At 43.4% G+C, this 16,590-nt stretch overlaps 1 protein-coding gene across 3 annotated transcripts; it reads right to left on the minus strand.

Moving 5' to 3' along the window:
• Window positions 1-147: 147 nt before the first annotated feature.
• syde1 (synapse defective Rho GTPase homolog 1) lies at window positions 148-13,394 on the minus strand. 3 transcript variants are annotated; one of them, XR_014699628.1, is made up of 15 exons: window positions 13,220-13,394; window positions 9,310-9,578; window positions 8,638-9,067; window positions 8,223-8,564; window positions 7,725-7,920; window positions 7,360-7,523; window positions 6,916-7,029; window positions 6,742-6,830; window positions 6,487-6,624; window positions 6,289-6,415; window positions 5,718-5,884; window positions 4,426-4,687; window positions 4,055-4,333; window positions 3,230-3,554; window positions 148-2,080 (listed from the first exon to the last, which is right to left on the minus strand). XR_014699628.1 is itself a non-coding variant. In XM_084567715.1 (14 exons), exons 1-14 carry the CDS (start codon window positions 13,302-13,304, stop codon window positions 3,367-3,369), a joined length of 2,850 nt encoding a protein of 949 aa, XP_084423841.1. In that variant the 5' UTR covers window positions 13,305-13,394; the 3' UTR covers window positions 2,815-3,366. The 3 variants fall into 3 exon arrangements, 1 of the variants encoding a protein (XP_084423841.1); XR_014699629.1 differs by having other exon boundaries at window positions 148-2,084; XM_084567715.1 differs by lacking the exon at window positions 148-2,080 and having other exon boundaries at window positions 2,815-3,554.
• Between the last annotated feature and the right edge of the window lie 3,196 nt (window positions 13,395-16,590).

A 16,590-nucleotide genomic window follows, 5' to 3' on the forward strand; every position in this document is an offset into this window, starting at 1 on the left:
AAAGAGGGCCCCGACCTGGTGGAGTTTGTGTACCAGGAAAAGGTGGAGGTGGAGGAGGCCATCCTCTACCTGCTCCATCAGTCCCATCATTTATGATTTCTCCAGCTCCTCCAACACCATCCAGCCCCTGCTCCTGAGAGACAAGCTAATAGAGATTATAGTGGACTCACAACTCACTTCCTGGATAACAGACTATCTAACTGGGAGACCGTATATCAGGCTGGTGAACTGCACATCTAGGACTATCTTCAGCAGCACTGGTGAACAACCTATAATTCATATCTATAATTACCTGGGTCTACAGCTGGATCACAAACTAGACGAATCAGCTAACACAGACTCGGTGTACAAGAAAGGTCCGAGCCAGCTATTCTTCCTCAAAAGGCTGAAGTTCCTCAACATGTGTCAAAAGCTGCTGGATATGTTCTACCAGACTATTGTTGCCTGTGTTTTATTTTAAAACAAAGGCTTTGAAAAGAGACCCCAGGCAAGTGAGTCCTGTTAGACAACAATGAGGAAGTCAGTGCCTTTCTAGGTCCAGTGTTTAATATTTATTGACATCTAGTGGTGAGGTTGCAGATTGCTGACAGTATTCTGGAGGACTAGATACATGGAGGTCTGTGCTATGAACGACTCGGTCCAAGATGAAGAAAACAACAAAACTTATGCTTAGGAGAAAATATGTCATGAACATACTGTTGGTCTGATGACTGGAGTTTATTACTGAGACCTTGTGTCTGGCTTCAGGATTAGTTTGAAGTAGTCCGGTAGTAGCATTCTGAACTCATTCAGCAACCCCTTGACTAGAACTGGACCAAGAGTTTATAGAAATACCACAAAGCACACATATTCTACAAAGGTTCTAGTAAAAATAGAACCAGGCCCACTCACAATTTTGATATTTGGAGAACCAAATAACCCCAAGTGCCACATTGGGTTTATACGTCTTGAAAGGGAATCTGGCTAACATTCACTACAAGATGGCTGCATTGTGTTTAGTATCTGTAGTACCGCCATTAGCCCACTAGATGGAGACAAAGGCCCATGTATGAAATTGAGGCACAGGGCTCAGATTCTGTCAGGCAAGTCACCATGTGGTGCATAGTTGATGGAGAATCATGTGGATAGACTCTAAACGACTACAAAAGGTCAGAAAAACAAACACTTGTTTGAATAAAATACACTTGGACACTTGTTTTGATAGGTTACACGCCTGATCTTTTAGAGACTTGAGCCATGCCACACACCCTGTAATTGCACTTAATGACTGGCAGTAAGTTAGACAATATACCAGGTTCTTTGGATGGTCAAACATCTTAGAGCAGCTTCATGATCTGTTTCCCTCACAATAAATCTACAGTTCCATAATGAGTCTGGTTTGTCATTACTTATAATGGGGTTCATGTCTTAATAATGATATGTCAATCCTTCAGTTAATAATAATAATAAATGTGTTTAATAGATGGGTATCTAGAATATTCAGGCGTACACACTCCAACACGTACGTTACATTATCTGCAGAGAAACATCGTCATCATCGATAAAAACAGAAGTGCTTATAGATGTTGTGCAAAACAAAATAATACTGACAAAAACAACAGAAACAACCATCACAGTTAGAAACTCTGTACCGTGAAAATACTGAAATACACTGCAGATCACGTCGCTCTGCTGCAGAACCAGCTGCCACCAGCAGGGGACATGATGTCTCAAAACAGTTCTGGAGACCTGGATCAGCAGAGCGATGGTTATGCAGTTTGTTCACTTCAACTAAAGCTTTCGTGAAATTATGGCTTTAACAGTGCAAACAGCCCGGACAGTCCACTTTAGTCCATGTCAGACCACCTTAGACCATATTAGACCACTATAGTCCACTGTAGTCCACCTTAGACCACCATGGTCCACAGTGACCCACATGATCCAACCCTGATACCCAGAACACAGTTCATCAGGGGAGTCTTCAGGTCATCGCTGTGACAGGACGTGATGAAACATCTTCCTGAATGAGTCCGTCAGATTCCGGTTCCTCCACAGTGACGCCTCAGAGAACTTCATGGAAGTGCTGACACTGGAGCTATGTCTACCTTTGGATCAAAGAAATAAATTAATTGTTTTTTTGGCACAGCAGCCCCTTCAGTCAAGTGACAAGACCTGAATCTGGACCATGTTTGTTTAGATGACTTATTCACATCATCCATCAGATCATCGGTTTACAGGATATTTTTCTGAGTCGTAGTCACACGAGGAAACACCCAGGCATCTCTGACATTTGTTTTTGAGAGTTTTAATCAGATTTCTTTGATTTTTTTTCTTTTCTTTTCTCTTATTTCAATTGGAAAAGCGAGAAGATTTTCTCATAAAAAATATTCTTAATAAATTATAGTTTTAATCTTGTGATTTATGAAAAGAATATTTCTGAGAATGCCTGACAATAATAATAATTACTACTTTATGATTTAGGGTAAAAAAAACAAACAAACAAAAAAAAAACAATCACTAAACAAACCACCTTAATAGTTTATTGTTTTCAGGTATAATAATATTTGTGCCATTTGTCATAAAAACTATTGTGGTCATTGTTTTTTACAGATTTATTTCTACAATGAAATGTCTTTTTTATATTTCATCAATATTACAAATTTCCCAGGTTTTATTTTCCTAGTATATTATCACTGACTGAAAATCATTTGCTTTTTTGTATTTACAGGATTTCTCATTTCATCATCTTTTGATTTCATTATCCAACAAAAAATGCTTAATGATAAAATTATTTGTTACATAACAATAAGATGTAGAATTAGTTTTTATCGCATCTTCTTAATAGTTATTAATTTTAATTATCCAGTAAATGTTTCAGATAATTTTTGATATTATTCAGTTTGAATATTGATTCATTAAAACTAAAAATGAGGAATAAACTATTTATCTTTATAGCTACCCTTTTTGCCCTTGCTATTTTTTTATTCTGCATCTTTCTGTAAGCTGTTGTGAACTGCAATTTCCCCATTGCGGGACTAATAAAGGTTTTTCTTATTCTTATTCTTAAATACACGTTAGAATATTTTCTCCAAATAAATAGGTTAAATGTAAAATTCTCCATATAAAAACAAATGTCATTCATATCTGAAGGTTTTCTCATGTGACTTCATTATTAATCAATAATTTAATTTCCTGAAATGAAGGTCAAATGTCAAACAGCTGATCTGAGGTCACTCCAACAAGACTCAACTCAGTTGTTCTGAATCTGACAAGTTTGAACCATCTTCCCCTCCTCCTTCTCCTTTTCTTGCTGCTCCTCTTCCTCGTCCTCCTCATCCTCATCCTTCCCCTGGTCCTCTGCTTCTTCTTTGTCCTACTCCTCCTCCTCTACAGACAGATGTTGATCTGTTTGGCCAGCTCTCTGTCCAAGTCGTGGATCAGAGTATCAAAGTCCTTCAAGCTAAGTCGACAATTGAACGGAGCATCAAAATCCATGAACTCGTCGACGTAGAGACCTCCTCCGACCCCTGAGGACCATGTCTCTTTCTTCTCGTCCACCTCTTCATCTTCACTGCCTGAAACAACAACAACAAATTCAGAGAGAAGTGATGGAGCGTCACATGTCAAGGCTCCAGAACTCTTTTTAAAGCTTGGTTATAAACGGTGGAGAAATTGTTTCTGGGTTCATTGGAATAAACCCAGTTACCCAGCAGCAAGGTGGTTAGCACTGATGCTTCACAGCGAGGTTCTAATCCAGGCCGACTGGGCCTTTCTGTGTGGAGTTTGCATGCTCTCCCTGTGTCTGCGTGGGTTCTCTCCAGGTTCTCCAGCTTCCTCCCACCGTCCAAAGACATGCTCATTAGGTTCATTGGTGATTCTAAATTGGCCGTAGGTGTGAGTGTGAGTGTGAGTGTGAATGGTTGTCTGTGTCTCTGTGTTAGCCCTGCGATGGACTGGAGACCTGTACTACGCCTCTCGCCCGATGACAGCTGGGATAGGCTCCAGCAGACCCCCGCGACCCTTAACAGGAATAAGTGGGTACAGAAGATGAATGAATGAATGAATGTCTCTTTACCTCCGTCGCTCTCACTTCCTGCCACCTCATCGTAGTCTGCTTCCTGTGCAGTTAGGAGTTCTCGACCACAGATGCTCCAGTCTCCTGCATACCGGTTGATTGGCGGTGGACTGTCCAGCCGAGTCAGACCGCTACGGCCTCGCCGGGACACCACCACCTCCTCTTTAGGGTGGGGGGGCAGAGCCAACGGCAGCTGACCCAGGGGATTGTGGGCAAGGGCAGGGGAGGGAGGAGGGGAGGCATCTGTGTTGTCATCTGCTGGGACGCGATGGGTTGGCACTGAGGAAGAACAATAAGCATGAAGTTGTTTCCACGGCAACAAGAGACTCTCAGAGCGAGTGGGGCTTCAGGATAAAGAGGTTGCATCTCACCTGGCCACAACTGCAGCAGGTAGTGCAATGCCTCAATGTGGCGTTTGAAGTCCACAGCACTCGCCATCTCCTCCTGACCAAAGCCTTTCCCTGCTCCTCTACCAGGCCTCCCTCCTCCTCCTCCTCCTTCCCTCCAGGCCTCCTGGGTCGGCGTGAGGAGAACCGGCCCAAAGCAGACGGCCAGGTTCTGGTGGGTCATCCTGTTGGAGGAGCTGAAGGACGCCACTAGACTGAGGTGGTCCAGGAGGAGAGACAGGGTTGCCTTGAGACGGAGAGACAGAATGAAGACAGTGAGACAGCTGGATGTTGCCAAGAAAAATATCTGAGGAGGTTCACAAGTTTCTGAACAACAGACCCAGTCTGAAGCTTACTTTACTGACAATGCACCTGTGACAGATGGGCCTATTCTGATTTATCAGCAGAGATGTTCTGGCAAATGTTTTTCATCCCCTGACTCTAAGATCAGGTGACTGAATGTTCCTCTTCTTCACCTTCACTAACTCCTGTCTTTCTGTCATCATCCAGTAATGTGAATCTGAGCAGACTCTACATCTCAGTCGACTTCATCCATCCTATCATCAATAAACCATAGTGACCCACTGGAAGCCATGCTCAATGAACATCTCAGAGATTCATTATCTAATCACTTAGTTTCTCTGGATGTCACCCCTTGGCCTCCAGTACTACTGTGAGAAACCTTGGTGTTAGTTGATGCATTAGTGTCTTGCATGCTGGATTACTGTCAGTCATTATGGTCTGGCTCCAAATACTCTCTTCTCTGTATTGGCTCCCTGTTGAATCCAGAATAGAATTTAACTTCTCTTCCTTCCATCCTGGGCCCTTAAAGGCCTAGCTCCATCGCATCTGAAAGACCTCATTGTACCAGATCATCCCAACAGATCACTTCCATCTCAAAGTTCAGGCCTACTTGTGGTTCCTACAGTTTCTAAACTGTTGTGAATGTCCAGAAACACATGGACCTACCCGTGTACAGTGCGTGGCTCTATAGAAGCTAGTCATGTGCTGGTCATGATATTCTGCAGCTTCACATCAAACAAACTAGTTCATCCAAGTTCATGTTGACTGTAAACTAAATTGATGTCCTAAGTCTGTCACGCTGGCAGAATTCAGTCTCCGAGATAAAAACAAGAGAACTCAGAAATATGTCTGAACCTATATGGGACAGTCCCAGCAGGATGACACTCAGTACTACAGCAGGATTAATGCTTTGTGCTAAATAAAGGGATCGTCTGGTCTTGGGTTGTCTTGTCGGGTCTGGTCTTATATCTTACCCTTTCTGGAGGTGGAAGGCAGGACAGCAGCTCCACAGTGCTCTGAGACAGTTGGGGGTCAAGAGTTGAAGGTGGGGGTTTTAGGTCCATGGCCTCCCGGACCACCTGGTACAGAGTCCTTGTGATGAGGGGGGATGGTAGTTCCCTAAGGTAGTCCTTTAGTATACCTGAGAAAAAAAATACTTTATTATTATTCTTATTATTATAAGTATGTCAATGCATGCAGCTGCATCTGAAACAACGGGTTTATGTGATCATCCTCTGGTCCAGTCTGGTTCATAAAGGGTTAAAGTGGTCACGTGAGCAAGGCCATTTCCAGGTCCTTCATGTCATCTTAAGTTTCAGGTCCAGTTTAGGTCCAGGCTCAGGTCCAGGTCCAGTTTTAGGTCCAGGCCAATGTCCATATCCAGCTTCAGTCTAGGTCCAGTGTCTGGTCGAGTCTCAGGTCAATTCTCATGTCCAGGTCCGTGGCCATGTCCATGTCCATGTCCATGTCCTTGGCCATGGCCATGGCCATGGCTATGTCCAGGTCCAGGTTCAGGTCCAGGTCTAGACAGCTGTGTTCTGGTACCTGTGATGACGTTGATGTCGGGGTAGAGGTCTTCAGACAGACACACTGCTGAACTGTTCCTCTCGAACCAGTCTCTAAGCTCCTTCTTCACGGCAGCAGAACCACACAGTCGGTACAGACCCACCACCTGGAGTAGGACGGACACCATCAGTGGACTGACATACCTCAGAGGTAATCAGAAATGGATCAGACACTAACCTTCAGTCCTCGCCGCTCTATTTCTGCCACAGTTTTCTGGATCAGTAGAGGGACTGGAAATGCAGATCCTTCTTTCTCCACCAGGTGGTGCAGTTCAACCCCAAAGACAGCAGCAGGCGTAGACGAATCATAGCTGGGCTGTTGGATGGTTATATTTTCATCATGGTGGTTATGATGAGGACATCATAACCACCAACCATATGATGACGAAAAGTGTTCAGGATTAGATAAAGTGTATCAGTGGTGATGTTCTACCTGTGTGTCCCATTTCTCCTGTAGAGACAATTTGACAAACAGAAGTCCTCTGGGCTCCAGCTTCACACAGAGCTGGTGACTTCGACTCCCTGAGACAGAACATTGTCGGAAAGGTTTGAGCTGACTTTGTCTCTTACAAACATTTAAAGAACTACAGAGATGAGTGTAATGAACCTTTAAACAGCGGAGGGATTGCCACTCCACCCAGACAACAGATTCTGTTTCTGATTGGACCGCCTGGACTCAGGTCAGTCGCTGGTTTAGTTCCTCCTGTTCCAGGTCGACTGGCTGCAGAGACAAGACAAATTAATATGGTGATGGTTTGAAGACGTCTTAAAATGCGGTTCTGGAAAGTCAGAGTTTAGTGATACTGGCTGTTTTCATCATCTGGGAACAAAATCATAACCATAGCCAACCAGAACCTGAAGGTTCATGAGATCCAGACACTGGTACAGTTACCAGCACCACTGATTCATACTGTCGATTTATTTTACCATCACTGGTCAGTGGTTTGACATTGTTACTTCCTTCTGTAACTTAAATCCTGTCCTTAACTTTCAAGTGATTTTTTCTTTGTGAGACTTTGTGACCCTTTCCAGGACTCGGTAGCTGTGGTACCTGGCGTTAACACCACAATGCGGAGCTGCCGGGCTCGCTCCAGCTCCAGGTGGAAGGTGTGGTTTAAGGAGAGGGCAGAGCCTCGCAGGGTCAGGTTGGCCGTCCTCGCTCTCGTCACTCCATCAACCTGGATGGCCAGGAAGACATCCTTTCTGTCGTCTGATCTGGAACAAAAGACATCCACACAGAGAGGGATAAAGGAGATGTAGATTTACAGGTCCTCAGCACTGGCAGCAAACATTTTCTGTGTTCTGATTAGTGGTTAGCTGTATGATCTCAGGGAGGAGATATCAATACCACTGGATGGTGTTGTTATCAGATATACATCTGTGATCTGACGCCAGCAGCTCATTATGCATTGGTACCTGGTGGTCTTCATCTCTTCCAGGCCCAGCAGGTGGACTGTCAGTAAACCCGTCATCCTCTGGCTGCATCTTGGAGGGTTGGAACCCACGTACAGCTGGAACGAACTGACGTCACATGGCGCCTCCTGGGAAGTCATATGTTGAGAGGTATGTTGCCGTGGCAGCAGCTCAGGGGAGTCCCCATCGCTGAGATACCCTGAAAGAAAAACAGTGGTTTTACATTTTTCAGAAAAACTTATTTGCATCTTGTATGAAATTAGTGAACGCTGACTCCAGTAATCCAGAATGAGTCCAAACTGAGCTCTGACTGATTTCTGGACTTTTTGTTTTTTTAATCACAATAAGTACCTTCTGATAAATCTGGACCCAGACAAATCATTGTTAGCATTTAGGTGTGGTCATAATGTTCTGACTGCTTGGTAGGTATAGGGTTTGTGTTGACCTCGTGTCAAACATTTATTTGTTGATTCTGTCATGGCTGAATACAAAGGTCTTTACCTCCTTTACTGGCAGAGCGTCCCCTGGAGGCTCGTCGCAGTGGTCGGGCTGGGGGGGCTGAGCTATCCAGGTGATACCTGCTGATCACGTTTTGATTGGACAGCACTGATGACGATGCTGTGTTCTTACCGGCTGACTCATCGCCACCCACTCTGCTATCGTTTCCATGGCGATGAGTGCGGGAAGATGAACGAAGGCTGAGTTTGCGGCGAAGCTCGGGAAGTTTCTTCATCTTTAGAGACAGTTTCCTCACAGTACCAGGAGATCTCACCCTGTCAATCACTGCGCCTGGCACGCCCACTTTTTTCTGGGAGGCAGGGCTAGAGTCTGAGGGGGGGGGGTCTAAGGAGGACAAATGAAGATGGTCACACCAGGTGAAGATTAAAGAGATAGGAGGTGGACCAAGACCTATTACCTGTCTCTGCTCTGATGTCCTCAGTAAAGTGGAAGACACTTGGGTTGGACGCGACTGGACAGTCACTGCTATGACCTTCTGCTCCAGGTGCTGCCATCTTTGCTGCTTCTCCCTCCTCCTTATCGTCCATCCTCCTCCATATCTCCTCCTCCCGCCGAGGAGCATCCTCCTCCTCAGGGATGGGGTTGTACCAGATGTTGTTACCGCTGTCCTCTTGAGGACACAGCTCGTCTGAAGCCTGGGATTTTCCTGAAGACAGCACCCAGGCTCGACTACTGCGGTCCAGGCTCTGCAGGTAGGTGCGCTGGCCGGACAGCTTGATGCCGATAGAGGTGGGAGGAGTGTCAGCAGCGCCTCCTGCTGGTTGGCAGGCTTCCTGCTGGGTTGGACTGATGGGAACACAAGGTGGGCTGGCCCTGTCCTCAGGGAGCTGAGTGAAGAGACACAACAAGGTCAGATGACTGAGGATATGTCTAACCTTCAGAACCAACATCCATCTAATGACAACAGAACTACAAGAAGGAGGAAAAGTCCAGAGAAAAAAGAGGAGGTAGGGTTAGACAGAGGAGGACCTGAAGGACCAGGACCAGGACTAGAACCAAGGTCTAGCCCGGGAGAAGGGATGAACAACTAATGGATGGTACAGTCCACACAGAACCCCCCACCCCGTACTTTGTCTTGAGCCGTTCTCTGACTCCAGGCTGGCCCAGGTGCATCATGGGATATTCCAGATGGCCGCTCCCATTCAGATAATCTTGGGGCAGAGGTTGGGCACAGGGAAGGGGGCAGAGCTGCAGAACCTTGCCGTGCCCATTGCTGTTTCTTAGCAACAGTAATGTGGTTACGAGGAGGGGAGGGGGGGTCAGGGTCTGCTGGTGATGATGATGATGATGATGGTGATGAAGACCTCTGGAGGAGAGCATCAGGTCTGACCGGAGCTTCTGGAGGAAACAGAGAATCATCAACTTTGACTTTGCTGCATTAAAGTTGGTTTTAGCTTCACAGCTGCTGGTTCTGGCTCTGATCTGTCTCCATGTTCTTGTGGTGGTCACTTTGTTTACAGCAGGGGTGTCAAACTGATCCGTGAAAGGGCCACTGTGGCTGCAGGTTTTCATTCCAACCATGCAGCACCCATGCAGTGGGTGTGGCTGGCAAGTTTTTGTTCCAATCAAGCAAGAGGACACCTGAAATGACTGCGTGAAGGCAGTTCAGTTGATTGATTGAGCCAAGTCAGGTGTGCTGCTGCATGGTTGGAATGAAAACCTGCAGCCACAGCGGCCCTTTCACGGATCAGTTTGACACCTGTGGTTTACAGACTCTCTGGATCTTTACGGACAAATAGAGACAAATTAAACTGAACTAAACTGAAGGGCAACCTTTGATTCCCTTCTCTAAATATCTGATAAACATGGAGACAGTCTGAAACAAGAGGAGCTGAATTGGTAGAGATGAAGAACATCAGCAGAGAAATAAAAATCACTTGAATATGAGGATTTAAAGTCATGAACATGAGTCTCTGTCTCTGCTGAACCTACTCAGATTAAAACTGTCTCCTGACTGAGACAGTTTTACCTCAGTGATTTACTTTAACAGTACGACAGGACTATTGAAAAGTCTAATTTGTTTCCATCATGATTCACTTTAATCAGTTTAAATTTATTATATTCATCAGACACATTTAACTCAGGTCTTATCTGAACTGATTCAAACCTCCTTCAAGGATCTGGCCCCTCCTCTGCTTGTTGTCTGGTCTTACAGTATCTCTGTGGATTTGGTGAATGTGTCTTAGTCTAACCAGGACTGAAGACATGGACAGACCTGAGACACCACCAGTTGCCTTTTTGCCTTTTTAAACTCAATCAATGAAATAAAACCTTTTTTATTTTTGTCCTCATCTTCATCTGCTACCTCATCCTTGATGTTCCATCCTTCTGTTCCATCCTAAAGTATAACTACTTCCTGTCATGTGACTGAGGCCACAGAGGCCTGATAGAGAGTGGAGAGACTAATAATAGTCAGTCTGTTTTTAATTTCAAGAAATGCTGATCAGCAAGGACTAGGTGGGGGAGGGGTGAAGAGGGGTGGAGTGGGGTGGTTTGTGTGTGTGGGTGTGTGTGGCGACGGTGGTGGGTGGGGGGGGGGTGAATAAACAGCTGTTACTGTGCAGATGTCAATGAGGTCTCTGTGTGTATTACTAAACACACTGCTGCCTATTCACTATTCATTAGTCTGAAAACACACTGAACCCTTCATCCAACTCTGACTGACCCTACAGTACAGCTATACATGTATATAGCTCTACAGCTACACGTATAGTTATATAGTTTAATATCATATCTGATGTAAACACAGTAGGTGCGTTTGATTCTTCAGATTAAAGTGAAAAATGATGTTGCATTGACTTTATAATTTTCAGCTCCTTTAAATGAACATACCACCATCCTCTGAGTTTCTTTTACTAACTTTTTTACTGACTCTTTATCTAAAACTCTTCTCTCTATCATCACAGGAAGAGATAAACAGGAAGTAACAACACACAGCCACTGTAATGACAGGAAGTGGTCAACAGGAAACATTTACACCCATGTGTTCAGATGAGCAGATAAGTTCTGATCTGGACCACCAGTAAGAAGTCTTGGTTCTGATCCTAGTTCTCAGTCTGATCCTCGTTCTGATCACATGGCAAATATTAGGTCTTAATCTAGTTAGTGTAGCTTAGAACAGAGACTGGGTGAAGAGGAAACATAGTTAGTGTAGTTTAACACAGAGACTGCAAGTAGAGGAAGCGTATTTAGCGTAGTTAGCTTGCTTTAACACAGAGACTGGGAGTGGAGGGAGCATAGTTAGCATAGTTAGCCTAGCTTAGCACAGAGACTGGGAGCAGGGGGAACTTGTTAGCGTTGTTAGCCTAGCTTAGCACGGAGACTTGGAGCAGGGTGAAAGTAGTTAGCGTAGTTAGCCTAGTTTACCACAGAGACTAGGAGCAGGGGGAATGTAGTTAGCCTAGTTAGCCTAGTTTACCACAGAGACTAGGAGCAGGGGGAGCGTAGTTAGCGTAGCTTATCACACAGACTGGGAGCGGGAGGAGCAGCGTTAGCATAGCTTAGCACAAACACTAGGAGCAGGGGGAGCAGAGTTAGCATAGCTTAGCACAAAGACTGAGAGCAGAGGGAGCGTAGTTACCGTAGCTTATTAAGCAGTCAGTATCTGCCGCTGCAGAGATGATAAAAGAGTCATAGATGCTTTTCTTGTTTTAGAAGCTGAACACAAGACGTCACGTCTGGACCTGAGGTCGTCTCCTGAGGTCTTTATCTCTGTTCAGATAAAGGTTCAGACCGACCTGTTACCTCGTGTGCAGGGTTATGGTTTGCAGTCTGCAGGTTGGTTTTTGTTCACATGTTAAAGTTCTCCTCAGGAGAACATGGCTTCTGCCTTCATCATATTCAAGACTCTGGATGTATGCTAACATTAACATGCTAACACAGTGAACAGCAAACTGTTAGCATGTAGCTGAGGGAAGGTTTCTGTCCTCCAAAGGTCACATTATATAACCACCCCCTCCACCCCCACCTAAACCCTCTACTGGGAATGTAAACACTGATCTGAGCTCAGGCCTTAAAATCACAGCAGATAAACTCAGAGACATGTGAGGACAGCAGAGGACTACACTGGGAGGTCAAGAAGACATGAGGACAATGAGAAGATGACATGAAGACAAGAAGAAGAGGACAAGAAAGCAAGAAGAAGACTTGAAAACCCACTCAGAATTTCATGTCACACTTTCTTGTTGTCAATAAACAAAGCAGCTTCAGCGATGGACAACATCCAGAGATGTTTGACCTGAGACAGAGACGTCACCAACTGACAGTCATGAAATCTGAATGTTCATCTGAGGATGAAACACTAAATGAAACTGACTGCTTGATTTCCCTGTAAAACTGCTTGTCCTGATGTGTGTTTAACTTGGACTGAAGGTGGAAAATCAGCATCAATAGAAACACATTGACTGAAATAAACTGAGGACCCTAAAGCAGCAGGAGCCAGGCAGACATTAGCACAGGGTCTGTACTACTTTAATCTGAGATGTCAGTCTGAGACAAACACTAACTACTTTAATCTGAGATGTCAATCTGAGACAAACTCTACTTTAATCTGTGACGTTTACCTGAGACAAACTCTAACTACTTTCATCTGAGACATCGTTGTCAGTAGAATCAAACTCCAACTACTTTAATGTCAGACGTTAATCTGAGACAAACTGTAACTACTTTATTCTGAGACGCCTGTCGTCAGTAGAATCAAACTCTGACTACTTTAATCTGAGACGTCGGTTGTCAGTAGAATCAAACTTTAATCTGAGGTGTCTGTCGTCAGTAGAATCAAACTCTAACTACTTTAATCTGAGACGTCGGTCGTCAGTAGAATCAAACTCTGACTACTTTAATCTGAGACTTCGGTCGTCAGTAGAATCAAACTCTGCTCAGAAACAGGATGTTGAAGCTGCAGCCTGAACTGAAGCTGGTTCAGAATGAGATGTTCACAGACTCCTGTACGTGATGGAAAACAGAGTTTTGCTGCTCACCGCTCAGTTTGGGATCCGTCTTCCTGCGGCTTCTGTCTTTGCCTCTGAGTCTGGAGAAGGTCCTCTTCAGCAGGGGCTCAGCCATGTTCTCCTTCTGGTTCTGGTTCTGGAGGTCTGTTCAGGAGAAGTCCTTTTCCTCCAGGACCCATAGGAGAACTTCAGACTCGGCCATGACTCCTCGTCTCCTCCTTCGCTCTGTGAGAGCTGCTCAACAGGAAATGAATTCCACGCATTCTTTCCCAAACTCCCCCTTCTCCCCCTTCTCCTCCTCCTGTTCCTCCTCCCACTCTCCTCCCTCTGAGCGGAGGGTCAGCACTGAGGGCTCATGGGAAATGGAGTTTCCTCTGCAGATAGTTCAGAAATACTCTGATGTGAAGTTTTTATCCTTCAGGTGTAAAACTAGTCACATCATCACTAAAAAAGATGAAACAGATCTGCCAGCAGAGAAGATCACATCCTGGGGACTTCACAGTGAACTGGTCCTGATGTGTTCTGATGTGAAGTGGTCCAATTGAGCCTCTCGTGGTCAGAGAGGTTCAGAACCTGATGAAGGTGGAAGAATAGAACCAGATCCACGTCCTCCATCTTTCAGAGCAGTAGAATGATTCTTCTCCAATGACGTCTTCAGGTTTCTGTCCTGGAACCACAGAGCTGAGACAAGGCCTTCAGTTGTTTCTCTCTGAGTTTAAATCAGAAACAGGATAGATGAATGGATGATAAAAATGACAAAACCCTGTCACTGTTCTAAAATGTGACTTCCACCATCCTACATCTTTACTCTTTGTCTGTTTTCAGAGTTCAGTTTCTTGCTCAAGGACTCTTCAGCATGTGGTTCATGTGCTGGGGATCGAACCACTAACCCCCTAGTTCAAGAACTTGACCTACGGAGACACAACCGTCCGTCCTGTTCATGGGAGACAGCCAAAGACACGTCCGGGGTCTGTAGACAGTAGAGAAGACTGAGACATGTCCAGCAGAGGGCACTACAAGCTCACATATAAACACACAGACAGACTGGGACACAGAGTATGTACAGAATTCATTCATTTATCTTCTGTACCCGCTTATTCCTGTTAAGGGTCGTGGGGTCTGCTGGAGCCTATCCCAGCTGTCATCGGGCGAGAGGCGGGGTCCACCCTGGACAGGTCATGTATAGAATTATTATATTAATTATTATTATTATTATTATATATTATTAATCAGATAACAGACACTGAAATAATCAGATATCAATAACAACAATACTAGATTTAATATTAATCATAAAAAAGCACAAAACAAACAACATTAAATAAAAAAAACGTTTAGGGCGCTACTGCCTCAAACATAAACAATAACAATAACGATAATTATTATCAGATATTAACAGGATCATATATATTTATAAAAATATATATGATCCTGGAGGTATGTAGTATAGTATAGTATAGTATAGTATAGTATAGTTACTATACTATACTATACTATTCATAAGTAAACGAATAGTATCAGTTTCGTATTAAAGTGTATTTATAAATATAAATATATATGAATTAAATGAGTTTGAACAGAGAAGATGTTCAGAAACTGAAACTAAAGAAAAAAATCAGTCAACATTTTGATCAATGTGTTGACTGACATTTGATTTCAAACTGCTGTAACTAATTAATAATTAAATTCAACAATAATTAATTTCATTCAAATTAATTACATTTAAATCTGGCAGTAATTCGAACCCTCAGTTTGGTCTGCAGGCGGCTGAGCCCTGAGCATTGTCTGACAGGCACAGACAGGTGTATCGTTTGAGTGTTGAGACGTCTGGGCCATCAGGGTCAATTAAAATGGTTCCAGCTCTTTAATTGCTGCTAATTGAACTTGACGCGTCTTTAATTAATTAACAGAGGAGGTTAATGAATTCAGCTTTGACTGGCAGCTCCAGATGTCCAAACCTGGTGTGTCCTCTATTTATTTCTATTGACTCGTCCTCTGTAACGTGTCCTCCATCCTCTTTGGTCTGAAGCTGAAATCAAATATTGTTTATATTGTTTTATTTGCCTTTAGTCCACAGTTTTCATCATGATTTATAGTTTTACTGTAATCTGTCTCATTTATTTGTTTCTATGATATTATTTTTATTTTTGTCCTTTTATTTGAGTTTTTTTATTGGGTTTATTTTTCTTTATAATGTCTAGTTTATTTGACACACGTGAGGAATGACTGGTTTTTATTTTCTGTATCTCTCCACTCTTATACAGATGATATTTAATTTTCATTTCAGAATGGCTGCTGATGGATGTTTGTTTTTTTTTTATGATTTTTTATTTCATTTCAGTCTTTAGTTGTGAATCACACTCTGACGTCCTCAAAGGAAAATTTGTTTTGTAATGTAAATTCTGCTGAGTCAATAAAGTTTGATTGAATGTTACAGGTGTTATTGATCAGTGATGACAACTCTGATCAGCTGACACTATTTATTCATATGGTTCATCAACATTTCTATTAGGAGTTAATCTGGATCATTCATTTGTGCAGTGTTATCATTTTAATGTCTGAGATTAATTCATGGTCAAAGTCTTTATGTCAGATACTACAGTTCAAACATCAGCAGGGAATTCATTCAACGTCAGGATCAAACTCAAATGAGTAGTTTTATAATGAAAGGGTTATTATGTGTCTGAATCAAAACCTACAAGAATCTGATTCTGTTCTTAAAATGTAAATAAATAAAAACGATTTTAATCTCTTCTATGGTTCAGACATGAAACCATTTTCACACTAATGTGTATTCTTTTATTTATCATATTAAAACCAGAGAGCTATAAATCTACTGATGATGATGATGATGTCTCTCTCTCTCTTCATCCTCTTGGTGTCGCTCTTTACTCACTCGCCCGACTCTCTGCTGGGATGGAGGGAATTCCCTCAACTGGGACGACTGGAAATCCCTCTGCAGCGCACACACTCAACAATACACACTACTACACTCAGTAACACACAGTAACACACAGTAACACACTCTGTAGCCGAGCGAGGAGCTGAAAGTGTTTTCCTGTTTGCAGCTGAAGGTCGACCGCTTTGTTTCCTCATTTTATTTCCATTTTTCTGGATTCTCGTCTGTTTTGTCCTCGATTTGTTTCTGGTTTAGTAACAAGCACAGACGCAGTAGAAGAGACACATTACGATAGAGACACGTTAAAGTGGAGACAACAGAGACACGTTAGAGACACAGTAGAGACCAACAAAAGAGACTCAGGTAAAAATAACTGAAGTTAAAAAGTCAAAGAAGTCAAAGAATTCAAAAGAAGTATTCAAAATAGCATGCTAAAAATAAGGACCTGAAAGAGGACATGTCACTTCTTTAATGTTGAAGTTTGTTTTATTTGATTCAGATT

Source organism: Chelon labrosus (genome assembly GCF_963514085.1).
Source record: "Chelon labrosus genome assembly, chromosome: 19".
NCBI classification, from domain to species: Eukaryota; Metazoa; Chordata; class Actinopteri; order Mugiliformes; family Mugilidae; genus Chelon; species Chelon labrosus.